We start from the raw sequence: 21363 nt of genomic DNA on the forward strand, positions 1-21363 counted from the left end.
CAGCAGCAGCAGCTGGCCTTTCAAAGGGGTCTGGCTGTGGAGGCTGGAGGTCTGGAGAGAACACAGGCCATCTCCAGACCGTGGACCTTTTCCTATTTCCCTCCGTTACATCTGCTGGGTCTAAGTCGGTCCAAAGCTGAAACCACCACCTGAAGGATGAACAGTTCTGAAGAAATTACCTAAAACTCATCCAGTGATCTCGTCCATCTATCTTAAAATCTGTTTGCTTCCACTGCAGGGAACTTTAAAATCACATTCATCTTTTTATTCAGAACATCTTTCCTACCAGCTTTTCTTAGCACAAATTAAACCCAAGTGATGAGTACACAGTAAACCTTGAACATGAAAAATACACACATATCTGTCATATCGCATTATTGTTAATGTTCCAAATTCAACAGGAAAGAGAAATTTCATGATGACAATACTTGTGCCAAAAGCAGGGCCACAGATGTGCTGCCATATATTTCATTGATTAAAAAAAACTACACAGGAACAGGTACATGGGCTGCTGCAGACTTTGTTCCACATAAACTAAAACAATAAGAAAGAGTTGGCAAACTTAACTAAAACATACAAGAGCAGAGCCAATTTTATGTGTAATTATGCGACGGAATAGTTAGTATCATATCTTGGGTGTCCTTGTCCTCCATTCAAAAGTGCCTTTAAATTATAATAATGATTCTAATATATATATTTTTAACTTATTGTAAATAGCACATTATTTGTTTCTACTTATATCTGAGCTCATGCGGTCAGGTCCTTACTTTCTTTAATGTTTATGTGAGGGACTCTTGTGATTGTTCTCAAACAGTAATTTTAGCAGCATGATGAAAGGATCAGTAATGAGCCATTAGGTCCTCGGCTGTCAGCTCCCTGGTGTGTCACCACGTCGGGGATCAGACTACAGCCACACTTCATACTGCTAATTACTGTGTGGCTACTGTCTAAAGCCTCATGGGAGACTCAGAGCTAACAGCTCACATCTGTAGTACAGAACAACCAGGCCACCACAAAATGTCATGTTTTTGTAGTACTGCAGCTTTGGACGAGCTATCATGTCTGCGACTGACTCATGAACCTGTGAGAGCAAATACAGTAGCTGCAGGCCGAAACACACCACAAAGTCAAAAAGGCAAAAGTGAAAACAGACCAGTTGATTACAAAGTTGGCCAACATGCATTTGACTTTTTAAAACATCAGACATGTGACAGACAATCAGCATGGTCAAATGAATCCAAAATAATTTTAACAAGACGTATCAGAGCTAAAAGTGAGTCCTCTCTAAACAACTCACACTGTTGTTTATTAAACATCATAAATGTGCTGCACCAAAATAAATAATCCTGAACAAGTTTGAGTCATAAGTAAAGATAAAATGACATTATTATCCAGTCTTAATAATATCATTATAACAGTAAGTAAAAAACAGCAGTAATAGAATAAAATTGAATTCTTTAACTTTTAAACTTTTCTTATTCCCTCGGAGTGATCCTCTTAGCTCCCTCCACCAGCTTTGATCTGTCAGTTGACCTTTCACCCCGGAAGTACCGCTCTGTTTCTTTTTTTAATATATATTTTTGTTGTGATGGGAACTCGTCACTTTCTGTTGTCTTTTGGTTGTGAACTTCCACATTTATGTGAAAATACCAGATAATTCCGTTAATCCTATTTGAGTTACATTTAATTTATATTAATGAGTGTTTGTTTTGGAAAAGAAAAAAACAAAACGGAACAGCTGACAGCTAACGGCAGTTAGCTAAGATATTAGCTGTTAGCCCGAAGCTCCGTAAACGTTGATGTTGATGGTAAACAGCAGCAGACGGTGAGTCAAAATGCTCTCTGTCACTGTTTTAGACTTAAAGGAAATGAATCCAAACATTTTTTTTACTTTTAAAGACACCATGTAGAGAAAGATAGAGGCTGCGATAGCGTTAGCTCATACAGTTTGTGTTTGTGAAGCTCTAAAAACAGTTACAGTTGTTTGGTTGAGTTTCGGTTGTGAAAGTTCGTGTCAGAGCTCCAAGATTTACTTTGACTGCTCAGACTGTCAGGTCAGGTGCTTTTTTAAGAGTTATACTCGAAATGGCCACTATAGTGCTTTTTATTGTATTTCTGTTGTTGTTGTTGTTTTTGTACTGATCTTAATCATCTTTGGTGTTAACAGTGAAATCATATATTCACTAACTTTATTTTACTCACAGTGCATCACCACCTGTATGTCATATATCACTCGTACCTTCCTGCAGCTCTTCTGCAGGTTTGTTCCTACTTCAGAGCAGAGCTGCTTTTTAACGATTTAAATTCATGAAACTTTTTTTCAGCAGTTTATAGTAATAGATGGATTAGATGATAGTGTGATTTCACCTATTCCAGAGAAAAAAAGCTCTTCTGTTTGTTGTTTCTGCTGTCTTTATAACTTAGACTGAAAGTTCAGTGTGATTCATTCGATCTTTACTTCCTCAGCAGCTGTTTTGACTATAATGGTGGTACAAAGCTGAATGATTAATCTGCATTTTTAAACTGTCTGCAGGTGAAACTTTCTCCAGCTGTTTCAACATGGATGTCAGCATCGCCGTATCGCTGATCCGAGGCCAGATGGGAACCGTGGTGGAGCGTGCGGTGAATGGCGCGGTGGAGACGGTGCTGGCCGAGATGCTCAAAGTGGTTGGAGTCAAATTTGAGGAGCTCAAAGCCCAAGTGGCGCTGATGAAGAGGGACCTTGCAGCGCTGCAGCGAGAGAAAGCCCTGAAAGAAAAGGAAAACGACAACATTCGAGCCAAGCTGCGCTACACTGAGCTGAAGCTGAAGTACTACAGGCAGGGGGTGGAGGAGGAGCTGCAGCAGAGGGCCTCTGCCTCCACTCTGGTCCGCATCCACCCATCCTCTTTCCCCCAACCACAGAGAGGTAGCCCAGGCAACGCCCCCACCGAGACCTCGCCATCCTGCTCCGCTCAAGGTACGGACCACCAGTGTCTCCTGCCTGCCCTTCCTCTCCACTTAATCTCACTGCTTCCTGTGTTTGTACTCCCAGAATGCACCTCTCCACAGAGCACAAGCACACATGCCACCAGAGCGCGCTATCCCTCAGATATGCAAGCCGACAACTTAGACTCATCCAACCTCCTGCTACCCGTCACACTGTCGGTGAACACAACAGCAGAGTTTCTGGGGAGCAGCACAGGTACTCAGGGCCTCCGGATGGGACGACTGTGTGTGTGTGTGTGTGTGTGTGTGCGCTTCCTTGACTTTTTTCCCCCTTTCAGAATGTCTTTTTCAGCAAATGACCTAAAATCTTCCCACTGCTCCGGACGGTAATCCAAAGTTTAAAGGAATAATGAATCCCAGTTATATAGACACAAAGCTGGTTGTTTGTTGTCTGCAGCTTCAGTATAAAGTCCGGCATGGTTGGCAGATGACACAGGAACACCAAATATTTCATAAAAGAATCGGATGTCTGTTGTTGGGCTGAATTTGTATTACTGTAGTTATTGTTTATTGATTAGAGTGAATAATGAAAGATTATGATCTTTGTTTATTAAATGTCTTTGTTTACATATGCTGTAAAAGTAACAGACTGACACACTGAGTGAGTGCTGACAGAATCTCACTGTCACCCTGTATCTGTTCAGATGAAGCAGAATGTGTGTGTGTGTGTGTGTGTGTGCGCGCGTGCAGTGTTGTTCTGTCACACAGAGCAGGACACAGCTGGGTCCGTGGACACTGTGGGGGCTCCTCCTCTGCTGCAGGCCCTGACTCAGTCTGCAGCGGGTCGTCTGTCCCCAGATGGCTCCACACAGGCTGACAGCTCCACGCCGCCCTCCGCTCCTCCACAGGTGACAGTACACACAACAACACACCTTTTTTTTTTCCTGCTGTTTCCTGGAGTTAATCTGTTTTCTCTTGTAAACAGCGACTACATATGTAGCAGTGTTTTACAAACAGACATAACTATAATTTCCTTAAAATGTTAGTGTGTTCTGCTGATTTCTCCTCACAGTCCTGGTTGTTTCCTGTCGGGATCCAGGTGAAGCAGGAGGCCCAGCAGGAGGACGAAGAGGAGGAAGAGGTGATCTGCATCAAGGGAGAGCCGGAGGAAGAGCAGGAGGTGATGGCCACCTTACTGTTGGAGTGCCAGGTGCAGCAGTGTCCGGAGTCGGAGGTGAGACTCTACCTGAGGAACAATAATGATAATGACAACAATCAGTCCCTGAAGGATTATCCCAATCACTCAGACCACATGAACAAAAACCTCTGGAAGCCTGCTGACTGATGCTGCTTCTGTTTCTCTCCCCAGGCTCAGAGTTCAGAGTGGTCAGGACTTCCAGGAAGTCAGAGAACCCACAGCTCAGCTTTAAGCTCAGCAGGACCGAGCACACGTGAGTAGATCTGTGTTTCTGAATGTGTACATAAATGTGCAGTGTTTATGCAGAGGTTAGTCCACCTCCAGAGTTCCTCTGACAAAACACAAGGCCGTAATAGTAATTACACAAGTAAGCAACATAACGCATGAATCTTTAATAATAACGTCATTTAACTCTTCGTGTTCATGTTTCTGCTCTCAGACTTCATGCTTCAGCCAACAGAGGGATCGATGGTGGCCTTACCTTCTGCTGTCCCTCCTCGTCAGGGAGTGCGGCCCTGGACCAAAGACTTCAGCCTCTACGAAGAGTACAAGCTGCGCAAGAACGAGCTCCGCCGGCGGAGTCTCCACAGACGCCGGGAGCTGGAGAAGTCCCTGCCTCAGCCGCTGCTGGCTGATCTGGTGAGTCCACCTTAAAGGCGTTCACCGGAAACATTCTGGCAACGGCCCATATTTAATGGAAAAGATGGTGATGGTGGTGTTGGTGGTGGTATGTTGAAGGTGCGGGAACGCAGAGAGAAGACCAGACTGAGGGTGGCCAGATGGAGGGCGAAGAGGAAGCTGCAGGCCTGTCTGAACCAGGCTCAGGTCAGCTGTCTCCTTCAGGTTTAGGTTCCTTTGTCTGAATCTGAGTGATTCCGACAACAGCAGATCTTACTTATGCTTTCCTGGTCAGTACTTCATGTAATTGTACGACTTCCGTTACGTGTCTCAGTTCTTCATAATTAACGACTTACCGCACTCTTACTCGGTAATTAGGACTCACTAGAAGTGGCAGCTGCATTCAGGTATCGTTTTCACCACAGAGGGAACCTTCAGCTTAAGCTCTCGGTCCTGCTTTCTCTCAGGCTCAAAGCGGCACTGCAGGTCTTTCTCAGGCTGGTTTTCCTGTCAGCAGCCAGCGTCAGGAGCAGCTCCGAGCGTCTGCCGGTAAGATGAGCTGCACTTTTCAGCAGCCAAATCAGACACATAGGAATTCTCTACTCAAAGCTGAAGCAGTTCAGGTGGACTTTAGAAAGTTAGTTTTATAATCACTAGTTGAAGAGAATCTGAACTGAAGTTAGCTAAACATTCGACGTCAGTAATTCTGTTTTAGGTTTTCTGGGGTTTGTTCGGCCCGTTCTGGGCTTCTGTAGAAACTTAATCTTTACCACCTCTGAATGGGAGGGTGGATCCAAAGTTATGATGAATTGGACTCATTTTAATAGACGTTTATCATCATATTTAGTTTTCATCTATTCTTCGACTGATTCAACTTTTGATTTGGGATCTTTTGCCACCTGAATTAAGCTCTCAGATTTTGTCTGCATGTTAAAGTATATAATGAAGTTAATTAACTTCACATGAATGATGTTTTGTTCCCTCAGGAGTCTCACTCATGTTTTTAATCAGTAAATTGTTGTGTTGTGTTGCAGCGTCCAGCAGCTTCCCCAACAACAACAACGTATCAGCAGCCTCCCTCCCTTTCATAAGCTCCACCTCCTCCCCCTCTCAGCTGCTCAGAGGCCCTAACATGTCCGCTCATCAGCACGCCGTGACGTCAACGTCGAACTCGTCCTTCCCCCAGGTCAGCCTATCACAGCCCAGTATCTCTCTGACGGACACAGACATCTTACCGTGAGATGTTTGAAATCAGAAATGTGAAGAACGTTTTATCGTGGCGTCAGAAGTGACATGGTGCTGCTCCCTGAAATCTTTATCGAAAATTTACTTCTCTGGGAAAAAAACTTCCTGAAAGTAAATCACACACTTCACACTCGGATTGAGAAATCTCCTTTTTAAAAATGTGATTTATCTCTTCAGTCTGTTACACTAACGTCAACAAGCATCTTCTACTGCGTCAATATTATTATCTGATGGACTGTTTTTATCTGCAGTCCACAGAGAACTAGATCATCAGCGAAATGCCTGAACTGTGAAAAATGGAGCTTAGTGCTGTTGCATCTACAGAAATGTTAGCTAACATGGAAATGGACTTTTCCTTCAGTCATCTGATTCCAGATGTTGGACAGAAACTCGTCTGTTGCCCTGCACTTCAAACATCGAGCTAAACTCAGATGATGAAGTGTATTTTAGTGAACAGCATGCGGTGAAATTGAATGTTATGCGAATGCTGAAAATGTATCTTTTTTCCGCCTGTAACCATGGCAACAGCCGACGACAAAGCTGGAGGTGTGATGAAAACTGGACTGAATTTCTTGTTTTTGTCCTCCGAAAACAAACTGACTCCATCCAGTTTTTATTCTGAGCTAAATGAGCTGATTTGAAACAGCTTTAACTGAGCGACAAAGATTCAACGTGAGGAAAACCCCCCAAAAAACCTCAGAGCACCTTTGTCGTAGTTGTTGTGTATTCAATCTTTTTAATTCTCGTTTTACATCAGTTAGACAAAACCTCCAGTAGCAGTCAACCACAACCTTCTCCGCAAAACACAAAATTGAAAAATGTGATGCGTTGAAATAAAAACATTCAGGCTAAAAGGAGACAAAAATTATTTATATTCAGTAAATGCATGCACGTGTATAATATGTTTTCTATTGAAACTGTCCAAAGTAACTTTGCTGTTTCTGCTGTAAACGTTTGCTGTTTTAACAATCAAAACATTTGAAATGTCGCATCAAATGCACAGTTTATCTGTATCCTATGTGAATATTTGACAGAACTGATTGTGAACTGTCATGAATGCACTTTGTGGAGAACGTCTGCAGACACTAACTCTCAGAATCGAGTCGCACCTGCTGAGTCTCATTTTGGAGTTGAACTGAACACTCGTAATGCAGCTTTGCAGCTCGAACGGGAAACGGTAAAATCTGCATCTGATATTGTTACAGGGAAGAAACGTTGGTACAGAACTCTGGTTGTTGTTTAACTTTTCCTGAATTAAAGACATTTAGTCCAGAACATTCTTCCCCTCTTCTTACAGTTTTGTGGGAAACTCTGTTGCCAAAATAAATTCTCATCAGAATCAGACCACTCTATCGATCTTTGGGGGAAATTTGGTTTAGAAAGAGGCATAAAGCTGACAAACTGCAGTGTGAGCAGTCTGTGTGTGTTATCCTTCGACTATCTTGTTGGAAATGGCTCCTGGCAGCGTGTAGAAGAGCAGAGCGAGGAACAGCAGAGTGATGAGCACGATCAGCCCGATGATTATGTACTTCTTGTAGTTTTTCCAAATCAGGTGGAAGAAACACTTGAACGGATTAACGAACCAGGAGAAGGACGTGTCAGGACGGCTGAGGACAGAAATAAAGACGTTTTAACAGTTAAAAGTTTTTCTGTTACAGTTTGAAGTGCAGAAATTTCAGAATGACTCACTTCGGTTTGGGAAGCGGCTCCGGCTCCTTGCGGGCTTTCCCAACCGGACTTTTCTCTGCCTCCTCAGCCGTCAGCAGATGAAACTCTGCCTCCACTTTCCCCTGATGGATTCAGAGCACATCTATTCAGGTGAAAACTTTTCAACAGCCTGCAGTCAGTGTGTGTGTGTGTGTGCGTGTGTACCGTCAGCTCTCCAGCTTTGGTGAAGGGCCACCAGCCTCTTGCTCTCTTCTGCTGGAAGATGGAGATTCTCTCCGTCGTCACCGTCAACATGTCCGTCTTGCACGACTTGGCGGTCTTCGCCCCCCGAGGGAAACCATGGAGGTCTAACTCCACAGTGCCTAAACACACACGTATTTAATCAGTGGAGTGTACAGTAACAATAATAATAATAATGATGATGATGATGATGATAGTCACACACACCCAGGAAGTCGTCAGAGGAAAGCGTCTCAAAGTCCCAGACCTGCAGGATGAGGATGGCAGGAATCTTCTGCTCCGTTTTATCCAGAGAGAAGATGTTCTCTCTCTTACTCACCACGACAACCTGAGAAAGAGAGAGAGGATTTAACTCGCCACAGGCAGGCACGTCATGCTTCATCTCCAGGAAATTACTTCCTGTGATGTTGTTTCACACTGCAGGCCGGTTTTCTGGCGTGCCAGTACCTTTTCGGCAGGAAGGTAGTTGAAGGGGAAGACGAAGCGCCAGTTGAAGTTTCCTTCTCCAGTCAGAGAGTTGTAGTGGACGTCAGTCTCCTGCCGGTCGTCCTCTAATCCCTTCAGCCAGCTACAGAGAGAGAGATAGATGCTGTGTTAGTCACCAAAACATCAAAGAAAGTTCATTAAAAAAACATTTTGTAAGAATTTAACAAACCAAAAATCCAAAAAACAAACTATGACTTTTCAACAACAAATGTTTTAAAGAGAGGAAACTTGTAACTACCCCTTGACGTAGATATCGCTGGACTGCTGGCCAGTCAGGAAGTTACTGTCCTCCAGAATCACGTCTTCAGTGTTCCAGATGATGATTCGCAGCTCATACCTGAACGCACACACGTGTGTGTCAGTGTTAGCTGCTCTTTTTCTTCAAAGAAATATCATATTCATCAACGCAGACACAGACAGCGCTCACCCTTTGGGCTTTCGAGGTGAAATGTCTACTGAGGGTCCTGGATGAGGTGAGTCCACTGGAAACATGTCCACCCACATCTGGATTTGACCCTGCAAACACACAAACGCACAAATATTCATGTGAATACAAGCTAACAGGAGCAATATATATAAATATATAATTTGCTGCTGCTTTATATAAACATTTATATATATTGATGAAAAGGAGCTACATCTGTTTGTATTTGTTGTTTGATATTTGATCAGACTTTTTTGACTATTCTGAAAGATGAAACTTGATTTTTGAGCCTGATAGAAAGCCTACCTGGTCCATGCCGGGCTGGGCTTTGCTGAACAGGGTCCTGGTCTCGATGTGTTCTGGTACCAGTTTACACCCCACGCCAGGAATCTCATTCCAGCGGTGCAGGATCTTCAGGGACAAGTGCTCGTAGGACTCCACCGACTCATCTGGAACATGTGGACACGACATCACAACATTTAAAGACAGCGAGGAAGCTTCAGTCGATGATTATGTGACAGTTCACTGCAGAACCTTCATCCATGAAGACTGTTTTTCCAGCGAAGACTTTGTCGGCCACGGTGATGCGTCCCGGTTCGAAGTGAGGTCCGTCCAGGCCGTTGTCTCTGCACAGCTTGGAGAGCAGCTCCGCCGGCTTCATACAGTCCCGCCAGGTGTTGTACCCATTGCTGACGGACAAACAGATAGAGCGGGACCGGGTTTTAATGGATGCTCGTAAATAAGGCCAGGACACGTGAAATGATCACCATCAAGCCGACGTACAGACTGTACTCGGTCTGGATTCCACAGGTGGCTCTGTGTCGGCTGTAGAACCGGTTCTCCAGGTCGATGCGAGTCTCTCCAATCAGGTCGTCCCCTCCCACTAAGTTGTAGTCGTAGATCATCACTGACAGCAGAGACTCCCGAGGAAACGTGGCATGCATCTCAAAGGACCTGCAGGAAGGAGAGGCACTTTGAGAACTTGTGGGGATCAGCTGTTTTTGGGCTCCAGTCAACACGGATATTTACCTTCCAAACACGGGATTCAGCTGCTTGGGAATGTAGTTGTCTCTGTCTTTGATTTCATTTTTACCCAGGCGAAGAACAATGTAGGGGTCGGCCTTCCCGTCCGGGTCAGCTGGGTGCAGGTTGGACGCCTGGAGAGACAAATCCCACCATGAAAACATCTTAAAACCTAAAAAGGTCCAGGAGCAGAGCAGGACTCACAGAGACTATGTAAACCCGTATGAGGACTTGGACCGGGCTGTTGGGGGGGATTCCTCTGCTGACTCTGAAGTATCCTGTGTCTGCAGGGTCATCCCAGTCCTCCTCATCCTCAGTGAGCCTGTAGAGGCAGAAGCGGCCCTGCGGGGGGGCATTAACACTCAGAGGTAAAGATCCATCAGAGGAGATAAGCTGAAATCCAAACCAGCTGTCTCACCTTGAATTTACCCATAAATCTCTCATCAGACGCCCCGTCGTCCTCGTTGGCTTTTCCTTTGAACAGCTCGTACGTCTTCACCCAGTCATCAAACGGGCCGAACTCGGCCTCCAGCTCCTTGTTGTAGAGCTGCAGGAGACAGGAAGTGATCAGACTGCAAAGTGTGCGTTCAATATACACAAAAAACACACACAACTGTCCAGTTATAAAGGCAGCAACATCCAAACAGTGGCTTGGTGTGTTACCTTGAGCGTGGCGAGTTTAGTAGGTAAACCAAGATTTGGCTCCAGGGTTCCCTTTCCTTTCTGCTTTTTCTTCTTGTCTCCGTCCGAGCCGACTGATGGGACAAACATGAAGAGCTGACTGACACGGCTCCATGATTCAAAGTGTAGCTCAGAAACGTATTTTTCTTATTCAAACCAAATCCCCATCAGTGGCACCAGAAGGAAAAGTCTTATAAACAGCACCATTGGGCGTGTCTGCAGGTTTGCACCACAGAAATCAGTAAGATTCACTCAGGCCAAGCAGAAGATCCCCAGCGGGCCTAACAATCCTCCACTGCCTTTAATAACACAACTTTGTGTCCTTACCCAGTGAGTCTATTCCATCGCTGAGCACACTGTGGAGCGCCGAAGCTGAAACACACAACAATGTGTGTGTGTGGGGGGGGGTTTGGTTTCCTCCTTCTTCTGCTTTCTTGTCTAAACCTGGTGCCTACATTACCCACAATGCAACAGCTTCCTGTGAACACCTGTGTGTCAACCACACAGTAGCAACGCCCCCTAACCCACCCCCCTGCTCTCTGTTCTATCTGATTTGGCGTCGGACGGAGCAGCTCTTACGTTTCTGGAAGACCTCGGGGAACGGAGATCCGTCCTCCAGTTTGACCTGCAACACGTCGGCACATTTTCTCATTTTTAAAATTATTTTCTTGCGCCTTTTCAGAAAAACAGTGAAGTCGGCAGGGTCAGGGTTCGGGTCTCACCTGCTTCTCCACAGAGGCGTAGTATTTGGACCACCAGTCGATGACGCTCTCTGCTGATTCGTCGGCGATGGTCCGCCTCATGCGTTTGGTGGATCGATGGGCGGTCTTTGAGCTGACCGGCTGGATTCAAAACACGCAGCAGAATATTTTTGATCATCATCACATCCACAGGAAGTTGTGTGGTTGTTCATGCAGCCATTTTTACCTTCTTCTTCTTGGGCTCTTGCTTTGGGGTGGGCGGGGTTGGAGGCGGAGCTCCATCATCCATAGTGATAAGGAAGTCCTTATTGGTTAGTCCCACCGTGGAGGAGGTCTCTCCGGGGTACTCTGACTGTCCTATTGGATGGGAGACAAAGCAGACAGGACTCGGACCTGGAACTTCTTAAACTCCAAATCCAAGGACAAAATGGTGGCTTCTTTTCCCACCATGCATTGCTGATATTGGTTGTACATTTGCAGTGCTTACCGTCAGGACTCTGCTTTTCTGGTGCTGGTCCAGCGGCGTCTTTGGGGGGTTTGTGTATCTGGATGGGGGCCGGCGAGGCTGGAGGCGGAGTGTATTTGAGGGTCTTGAGGTCGTTGATGATGTGGTTTCCCACCAGTGTGCTGCGACCGAAAGCTCGCCAGTCCACGACAGTGATGCTGAGCGGAGGGTGGAGGTGCTCGTTCTCTGGCAGCTCCTGCAGGAGACGGGTTTGTTCAGTTTAATGGACCAAAGAACGAGGGCCAGTCCACCAGGTGTTTTGAAACTGTCAGGAAATCAATTTCAATTTCCCCAAATTTTCCTGCAAAAAGTTCAGATGCATCACAGGAACACAAAAACAGGAAGCAATCTGAAGAAGAAGCTCGAACTGTCTGACATTACTGCCAGAATTAAGGCGCGCGGTCTTCTTCCTCTTCTTCATTGGCGGTGGGCAGCTGGTCTGGAGTCTGAATTAGAATCTCTAAGACAAAGACGAGAATACATTTGGAGAGGAAAAAGCTGAATCGTAAAATCGTCCCTTTGTCTTTCAAACATTGGCCTCATTTCTTCGTACTCTGTGTGAATTCCCTCAATTTTTCAGGAAAAAAAAAAAAAAAAAACGGTAAAAATTCAGGATCAAGCATTTTGAAGAGCAACAATCCCAAAAAAAAAAAACTCCATGAGATCCTGGAGTGTGTTGTGATAGCTGATCAACGTTGTGTTGGTCTTACCAGTTCCATGACATCAACCAGCGTGCTGAAGTTGGGGTTGGATTTGTACTTTTGAATGACGGAAGAACGCAGAATTTTCCCTGCACACTCTATGAAAACCTGCAGAGGGAGAGAAAGCAACCAGCTGATTTTAATTTATCTGTTTTATCTTCAAATTGCAGACATCAATCAGGCCTGATCCAAAACCAGGCTGTGATTTTGGGCTGTATACAAAAAAAGAAAGTACATATATGAAGAAACAGAAAGGCAAACAAACTCCCCTAAAGCAGCTAAACTCAAAAATGAAAGGGTGAAAATGTGTGATGTTCAGAGATCGAACCTGCGGACGGTCCACAGACAGCAGCTGGACTTTCTTCAGCTCCCTCAGACCCCAGAACAAAACCTGGTGAGAGAAAAACACAAACAGTGATCTTTGCAACGCTGCCGTCCCACACATGCAGGCGGACAAACCTCCAGCCTGTAGGTTCTGAGCACTGGTCTGATGTTGGCGGGAACGACGTAGACGCCTCCTTCCTCTTCCTCTAACGGCGGCAGACTCTGCTCTCCGGACTCTGGGATCTGCACATCAATCATCTTCACCATCAGAACATCTGCATTTGTCATCCTGCATTAGAACAACAGGAAAAAAACAACAACCTGCAGCAGCTCGAAGGCAGCCAGCAGGTCTCCTCCTGGATGGCTGCCGCAGTGCAGCGGGCTGTATCGCAGGACCGGAGGCGTGTAGAGGTCAGAGGTCAAATGCACCTCGGGCACCGCCACCGTGGTTCCCAGGTACTCGGACTTGCCCTGCACAGAGAGGGAAGGTCATGTGGTCGCCTCAAAGAGGGGACAACCGAACCGGGACGGAGCAGGACGGAGCGGTTACCAGAGCGTCGTCGTCGTACACCTCGATGAGGACTTGAGGCGGCTCCTGCTGAATGTACTGAAGGTCGCCGCTCAGCAGAAGGTGGCTCATCAGCAGACACTGATTCCACGTAGGACTGAGAGTCTGGTTGATAATCTGACGACAACAACACACAACGAGGACAGCTGTTTCCTCCAGTTACCAGACTATGACTGTTCCCTTAATTCTGTTTTTAACACAAACTAACGCACAAAATGCGATTTGTTCATGCAGCAGCTGAACTTTCTTTAAAATAAGCTAAAGTTCACAGCACAGGGAGTCTGACTCACGTTGGTGGTCTGGCTGTGTGAGCCGTAGGTGACCTGAGCGAAGGGGTCGGACAGGCCGGTGTTGTCGGCGGCGATCAGTCCTCGAGCCTGATACATGTGGCACCTCAGCTGGAACTGATGCTGCTCTGGAGACACAAACGCACAAAACGGGTTTGAACACTTTCATTCACACTGAACGACTGGACGGCATCCTCCTCACCTGAGCAGACCAGGTGTGATGGCGGGGTTTTGGCGTCGCCGCCCCCAGTGGCCGGAGTGAATCCTGCAGGCAGGTCGTCCAGCATGTGGCTGGAGTCGGAACAGGTTCCCAACCACAGATACACATCCAGCTTTGCTTGGACCGAAAAACCATCATCACGCTTCCCTGGAGGCTGCAACACGAAACACACACAGGTCTGTCTTTCTCTGCTGACTGGGTGTTTAAAGGAGCCTGATGGCGGTGTACTGTGTGTCAGCGTCCACCTTCAGGTACAGCGTGATGATCTTGCCACAGTTGACTCCTCGGGCCTCCTGGCTGCTGGAGAACAGCAGGTCTCTGGCCCGGACCCGAGCGCACGCCACACGCTTGTTGTTGCTTAGCAACCACACAAACACGTCTGCTACTGTGTGCTGAGGCTGCGGTGTGTCAGTAAGAAAAATGTAGATCTGTTTAATACTGTGTATATGAAGCGCACACACTCACACACACACAGATTGAGTGTCCCACCTCCTCCACTAGAAAGCGAAGTTTGTGTACGAGTTTTGTTGCATCCTGCAGCATTTTTTTCATGACACCAGCTTTTCTTTTGCTCCTCTCTAAAGTCTGGGCTTCTTCTATGATACTCTCCTGCAACACACACACACACACACACACAGTTTAAATAATCCATACACCTGCTGTGTTGTGTGTTTTTGATTTCCTCACCAGTTCCTGTTTACACATGGTGAGGCGTTTCTTATCCAGCTGTGTTAGATAATTGGACTTTAGCTCCGCCTTCAGCTTGGCCTCGGCTGCTGCGATGAAACTCCTGAAGAAACAAAAAAAAAAAAAAACGTTTAACCTGCATGACTCACTGCTACACCTGAAGTCTTTGATGCAGAGCTGCAGATATGAGGCGGTGGGCAGGAAGTGATGTAACTGGTCTCTGATGGGATTACCTGGCGTCCATACAGAAATGTTTCAGGGTGGCTTTGAGCGTCTTCTCGGCTCCAGGATCTGACTTTTTGTGTAGCTCTGCTGCATTGGCCAGGCCCTCTTCCTGCAGGGAGGGAAACGTTTTGGTTCAGTGGGACGACTGAAGGACCATGTCTGCTGGTCTGCTGAGTACGTACAAACAGAGCAGCGATGTTCTCCAGCATGTTGGAGTGGTAGAGTCGGTAGGTTCTGTCCTCCCAGTGACTCAGCACATGAATACACGGCTTCTGCTTCTCCAGGGGCAGATACATGTACTGTCTGAACAGAAACACAAAATAAACACAGTGAGCGCACTTCGGCTCCTTCCTCCAGCTGATAACTCAACGAAACAGGAGGGATTTGTGTTCGTGGCAGCTGAGACTTCACCTGTTCCCTTCCACGATGAGCGGTTTCTCCGGAGACGTGGTGGACATGGAGGTGGTGGTGCAGTCCAGGGGCTCTCTGGGTAGGAGAGGTGAAGACGGGGAGGCCGGGGGGGAGCTCAGAGGCGAGGTCCTGAGGACGTCGCTGCCGTCTGAGACGTCCAGCGCTTGCCTCCTCCGGGGGGCAGCCGGACTGTGGCTGGGTTGAGCTGTCGGCTCTAAGGTGTTACCGTAGCTACCTGAGGGAGGAGAACACAGCCGGTTCGATTCAGCTTCAATGAGATGTGATGAAAGCGAGCGGCCGACTCACCCAGAGAGAACTGGAAGCTGATTGGTTTGTCTCCGATCTTCCTGTCAATCATGGAGGCTTCAAACACAACGCCGAACAGCAGGAAGCTCTCCTTGTCGTGGATCTGAAACAGACTCGTTTATTTCCTTCTCCAGCAGAAGTTCGTGGGCCGCTGCAGAGTTGCTGTGAGTAGAGTCTTACCTGAGGAGGGGGGTCCACAGGAAGGACCTCTGCTGCCACTGTTTTCCCTTTTTCTTCCTCAGCACCTCCTGCAGCTGCTCCTGCAGCACCTTTCCCGTCCTTCCCTCCGGCCTTTCCTGCTTTGGCGTCCTTCGGGGACTTGACCATCCGGCTGGCTTTGGATTCTGAACCCATCCCCCCTGATGGGATTTCAACCGCCAGCTCCATGTAGACCCGCCCTCTAAGATTTGGACACACACTGATGTTGTTTATCTGTGAATGCAGTCTTGCCTTTTGAGTCTTTATCGTTTCTTGACACCGACCTGTATGACACGCCCTCACCGATGCCCTCGTTCAGCTCCACGCCGTCGTCGCCCAGTGAGAAGTTTTGGGCGGAGCCGTAGAGGTTGATCCAAGCAGGACCAAAAGTTGGTAAAAACCCTGCAGAGAGAGAGAGGGGGACAAAATTAGAAGACAGTCCTCACAACATAACCTTTTCCACCCCTCACCTCTGTCTCCATCCTGCTCGTTGGAGATGCGTCTCAGGTCGAAGTAGTGGGTTCCTATGGCCACATCACTCATGCTGCCTTCATCCCAGACCTGTGAGGGGAAACAAGCCACGTGATTATAGATTTAAACAGAATCGGACCCCCCATCGTGTCGATGTTCAGACCTGGATCTTGACCCTCTGACACAGAGGAGGAAACATCTCTGTGAAGACAATCTGCTCATTCCACACCGGGTCCGCTGTGGACTTCTGAGTGGACGTCCGACCCTGAGAGGTGAGTCATCAAAACAGACTTTGAATTTGAACTTGAATCTGCCCCAGAAACATCCAGATCAAAGTTCATTTAATTTAAGTGAACCAGCAAAAAAAAAACAAACAGCTGCTGATATTCAACCCACCACATTCTTGAAGAAGCTGACCACGACATACGGGTCTATGAGTGCCGTGTTGTCTCCGATAAAGGCCTTGGTGACGTTGGCCATGATGCTGGAGTTGTTCCGGGGAAGGCCCTCAGCTCGATACACCTTCACACAAAAACGAGCCCACGGTCGTTCAGAAGGAAAACCCTTTGGCACCAACAAGTTCCTGAGGAGGGCGTCACAAAAAACAAAACAAAAACATTATATTATATCCCAGTCCATACCGATTAATAAAACCTTTGACTGAAAAGTCTAAAAAAAAAAAACCCAAAAAAAACAAAATGGCTGCAGTTTTCATTATTTAAAATTATTTGAGCGAATTTGTCACCAAATTAACTTGCAAGCATTCACAAAACCAAGAGACAGACCGAGAGACATAAAGACCAACGTACTTCACTATAAACTTCTGTCGAGCGATATAAAAGTCCAAACATATTCTCTCTACAAGAAGTAATAAAAAGTATACATTTTAAACTACAGCCAGAGATTTCTGAACTTTAAACTTAAATACGTGTTGCTGGCAAAACAAAAAGTCTGAGCTCGGAGAACTCCTCAGGATATTTGGCACCTCGTCTCTTTTTCAGTTTGTGTCTTAAATTCCCCTTTTTTTAATGTAAATCACCAAAATAACTTTAAATTCAATGAGAGGACATTTAATAAATACTCAGCATGTCTGTTTTACTGATCTTAAATGTATATTTTTGAAAGTGTCAGATTCTGGAGGAAAGCTTGTCTTACTTGTCTATCTGCTCTTCAGCATCACTTCCTTTTGGACCCGGCTGCACGGCGTCTCCCTTCGCTGAGACACTGATGTCACACTTGACGTAACCTTTGACCCCGGTGCTGATGTTGCCAGGGTTGGTCAGCGTGGCCCACTTATTGGTGAACTGGTGGCCTGAGAGAAGAAGAGCAGCAGCCGTCAGCTGAAACTGAACTTTGATGTAATTGGCGTGTCGTGGAGCGGCAGGACGAGCAGGTTGTTACCGGGCTGTTTGTAGACCGTCCACACGTCCAGTTTAAACGAGCCGATGCAGAAACTCCTCAGCATCTTAGAGTGCATCACCTGGACGGACAAACAGCCACAATCACAACCTGGACGTGAACAGGAAGCTGCAAAAAACGAACACTCACCGTCAGCTTGATCACTCTGTCGAAGAAGATCTCTTTGTGGGCAAAGAAGTCGAACACAAAATACTAAAAAGAAAGAAAAGGAGGACGGTAAACACACACACACACACACACACACACACACACACAGACGACGTGTTTGGCTGTTCATCCTAAATTAGTCCGACCTCGTTGTAAAAGGGAGCGTTGGTTCCTTCTTTGACTGACGTCTGTTTCTTCTCATCTCCAATCTCGATCACCACACTGGGGTCGATGTTCTCCCCCACCAGCTGCCTCGCCTCCGTGATGTTTATGGCGATCTGTGAGTCAGACGCACAAACTCGGAAATCAGAAACTCTTCACTGTCATCGCACAAGCGCAACAAAACTGAGGTATAAAAGTATAAAGTTAAAAACAAACCTGTAAGAATGTAAAATATAAACTGAACTAAACAAATTTAAAAAATATTTCCCTAACCCTACATTTCCTTCAGAATTATTTTATTGTGTCTTGATGCACCGACATGTTGTGTTGTGTTGTGTTACCTGGAAGCTCTGCGGTTTCCCTTCACTTTCCTGGATGAGAGTTTTCAGTTTGGACCTGTTGGAGTTTTATTGATGCATCAAAAGTTCTTATGCTGCTGCAAATACAAAATGAACTGACCAACAGACACACAAAAGTGTAAACTCGCGTTTTACAACCAAAATGACGAACTTAAAGGCAGCTGAGTACCAGTTTCTCTAAACATGGATGCACTTTTTGTTCCAGCCACAACAGTATGAACTGAAAATGTTACATTCGCCTGTAATGACGCTCAGCTCAGCTGGATCGTTCCTGAATTACCGCTGTTCCAATCTTTGGAGCTCTGATGGGATTTTATCGTTTTGTCAGGAGGATTCACAGACACGAGCATAAAAGTGCATCTCACCTCTTCTGGTTTGGTTTTATTCTGGATCTCATTGCAGAAGTTCCCGGTTGATCCTCAGCTTCTTCTGCTTCCAGCAGCTGAGGCACTTCAGACGGCGTCTCGGCCTCGCTGTCTGCAGACCGACAGACAGAAGCTGTCAATAATATGATCTGGAGCCTCCAGGTCTGAGTCTGCTGTGGACTGGTTGGTTAGTGCGCTTGCCATATTATCACCACATCCCAGATTGATCTTTATTTCAAGTGGGCACTTTGCTTTGCTGTTTCATTTGAGCCATTTTCTAAGCTAACCAACACTAACACATTTTTTTGTGGCTGTGGCACGACTTCAGAATATTCATTGATGTCGGCTGATCGTTCTTCCTCCTACATCCGGATCATCAGCAGTTTCTGTCTGATGTTCTGCGTTTCACCTGCAAAATAACTGACTAAACACAGCAGCTCCCAACATGTGACTGTTTGACAAAGGTTAGTCTCACCCACGGCGATGTGTTGTTATATAAGAGTATTGGACACAGTAAATACAGCACAGGTTGTGAGATTTTGTGTGTCTTTGTGTGTATGGGAGCTTGTAGAGTCTGCAGGGACCCAGATTGAAGGGCTGGATGTGTGTGTGTGTGTCTTTGTTTGTTTTGCAGGCCTCACCCACAGCTCCCTTATTTTCCAGAACCAGGTCCGAGTCGGCCGCCTTCTTCTTCTTCTTCTTCTTCATTTTCAGACCAAAGATCATTTTGCCTTTTCTGCTCAGAGAAGAAGGAAAAGAAAACTTTGTTCAGTCAACGTTCAAATTGAACCTTCTCTGCCACGGATGACGGTCAGGAAGCGTCACGACCCCACAAAGCTGAACATGTGGAAGATTTTCAGCGAACCAATGAAAAATAATGAATCCACAAAACCTCCAAACTGAACTAAAAAGAAAAATTAAAAAAGAAAAGTTCATAATTGTTGATAAAAGATGAGCTGAGATTATTATGTATTATTATTGTGTATTTCCTAATCAATTTCTAAAAAAAATCATTTGAGGTATCAAAAGAAAGCCTTTAAATACCAATGCAATAAAATCTCATACTGAAAAGAATCATCGCAATGAACTTATTGACGAAATAAAATTTTATTTGCATAAAATTATTTATTTTTATCACCATTTTTTAATTTCTTCCCCCCACAGAATATCTTCTTTATTTGAGGAATAATTATATTTTCTCATTAGATTCAGATCTTTATGCTCATTATTCACCATCAGCTTGATACCGAGCTTGTCAAAAGTCAAATTGAGGACATTAGTTTGAATGAAATTGGCAGATGGGAAAAACCTAAAAAGTGGAAGCGGCTGTAAACTGGAGCTGCTCACCGCTCAGTCGCAGGACTCTCAAAGGGATCCATGCTGCTGAAGTCCAGGGAGCTTTTCTGTTTCTACCTCAGAGGATCAAATCTGGCTTCCTTTCTGCTTTTCATTAATTCAACGATGGTTTGTGGTTTCTCTCCAGACCAGAGGTGAAGCTGAAGAAGCAGAACAGGTTTCCATCGCCTTTTTTTTTAAGGATTGGTGGCTCTGGATCAAATCTCAAATCATCAGCCTGCTTCTCTCTAAACTCTTTTTTAAATAAACATCCTTCAGCTCATCCTCACCATTAACGTCCACCCTCTGCTGCCCGTCTGGGCTTTAAGTATCTCTGCTCCTTCCTCCTCAAACAAAGACAGCAGACAGGCAGACAGCCTATCGCTCTCCATGTTTAACCAGCTGTGGCTCCTCTGGCTCAGCGTTGTGTTAGTTTGTGGTTTTGGCAAACAGACCTGCCCTCCTTGCTCCTTTTGAGAGCAGCTCACTGCTTACATTGCTCTCGTGACAGGACCTGAAGCGTTTCCTCCTTCAGTTCAGGGTTTATTCATTAATGTGGGAACGTGCTCCTTCCACACGAAGCCTACGGGGCTTCAGGTAGGAGAGGATTTGTGATTCAAGCATTTTTGATGCTGTGCACCAGTTAGCTCTCTCCTGCCTGAGGACGACCAGCCACACTTCAGGATCACAGGAGTAAAGAGGCGCCTGCACACAGTGTGGACCCGATCTGTGCTCCCACCATGTTGGACAGATTTGTTACGTTCAAATAAACCAATAAAACCTTTTAAGGTTTTCCATGATGCTGTCTGTGAAACAGGAAGGGAATCAATTTCTCACTTCTGTTTTAAAGCTCAACAAACAATCAAAGCTCAGCAGATATTATTGAACATCACTGAACAAGAGTCATTGAGGTCTTCCTGCTAATAATAATTGTGAGGCAGCGTCCTGTTACTGTTCATGCGCAACACGACAGATTACTGCAGGTCAAAGGTCAGGATGTAATAATATTTGTTATTTTTCAGACTTCAGATCGGCTCTGAGACGTTTCAGACTGAGCTTTCATCCAACTCCACTTACATCCAGTTAACTCTGTGTGAACTGTACATCGATCCATATGAATGCACACGAGACACTCAGCCCAGACCACACCGGTCTCCTACCTCGGTTTGGGTTCCATTCCTGCGTCTGGTCAGCTGGGCCCGTTCTGCTGCGTCCTGTCAGGCTGCAGACGTCGAGGAAAGTGCTGAGTGACTGGCGGCTGAGCTGTTTGTTCAGAGGATGAAGCTGTAAAGCAGCATGTGGCTGATACACAGTCAGGTGCTTGTTGATTCTTCCTTGATTACCTGCTGAAGAGTTTAAGAGTCAGACCATCTTTAAAAAAATTACTTCGTCTTCCATATCGGCCATCTTGGGTTTTATCACTTTGTTTTATATTGGTGTCTTCACATTCATTAGTGGTGA

General features: G+C 45.9%; 2 protein-coding genes across 4 annotated transcripts; one reads left to right on the forward strand and one right to left on the reverse strand.

The window, feature by feature from the left end:
• Positions 1 to 1559: 1559 nt before the first annotated feature.
• Positions 1560 to 7264, forward strand: LOC115061940 (uncharacterized). Of its 3 annotated transcripts, none has more exons than XM_029530526.1 (10): positions 1560 to 1825; positions 2534 to 2959; positions 3035 to 3184; positions 3679 to 3836; positions 4001 to 4162; positions 4298 to 4379; positions 4566 to 4765; positions 4865 to 4951; positions 5212 to 5293; positions 5779 to 7264. In XM_029530526.1, the coding sequence occupies exons 2-10, from the start codon at positions 2560 to 2562 to the stop codon at positions 5982 to 5984; spliced, it is 1527 nt and encodes a 508-aa protein (XP_029386386.1). In that variant the 5' UTR covers positions 1560 to 1825; positions 2534 to 2559; the 3' UTR covers positions 5985 to 7264. The 3 variants fall into 3 exon arrangements, with proteins under 3 accessions (XP_029386386.1, XP_029386387.1, XP_029386388.1); XM_029530527.1 differs by having other exon boundaries at positions 4028 to 4162; XM_029530528.1 differs by having other exon boundaries at positions 5123 to 5293; positions 5779 to 5968.
• On the reverse strand, positions 6709 to 20314 carry fer1l6 (fer-1 like family member 6). The gene is made up of 46 exons (XM_029530520.1): positions 19915 to 20314; positions 19209 to 19303; positions 18568 to 18679; positions 18185 to 18239; positions 17828 to 17959; positions 17664 to 17726; positions 17517 to 17595; positions 17271 to 17427; positions 16512 to 16698; positions 16279 to 16380; positions 16115 to 16205; positions 15929 to 16046; positions 15627 to 15846; positions 15447 to 15549; positions 15141 to 15375; positions 14912 to 15032; positions 14738 to 14838; positions 14505 to 14607; positions 14307 to 14426; positions 14063 to 14215; positions 13800 to 13971; positions 13601 to 13725; positions 13293 to 13427; positions 13064 to 13213; positions 12878 to 12985; positions 12747 to 12809; positions 12428 to 12526; positions 11700 to 11913; positions 11439 to 11584; positions 11234 to 11353; positions 11091 to 11136; positions 10839 to 10883; positions 10494 to 10585; positions 10249 to 10377; positions 10035 to 10172; positions 9837 to 9964; positions 9591 to 9761; positions 9342 to 9496; positions 9114 to 9256; positions 8811 to 8899; positions 8622 to 8720; positions 8345 to 8465; positions 8105 to 8225; positions 7862 to 8019; positions 7679 to 7779; positions 6709 to 7596 (listed from the first exon to the last, which is right to left on the reverse strand). The coding sequence occupies exons 1-46, from the start codon at positions 19944 to 19946 to the stop codon at positions 7416 to 7418; spliced, it is 5628 nt and encodes a 1875-aa protein (XP_029386380.1). The 5' UTR covers positions 19947 to 20314; the 3' UTR covers positions 6709 to 7415.
• Positions 20315 to 21363: the final 1049 nt, after the last annotated feature.

This window comes from Echeneis naucrates, chromosome 21 (genome assembly GCF_900963305.1).
Source record: "Echeneis naucrates chromosome 21, fEcheNa1.1, whole genome shotgun sequence".
NCBI lineage: Eukaryota > Metazoa > Chordata > Actinopteri > Carangiformes > Echeneidae > Echeneis > Echeneis naucrates.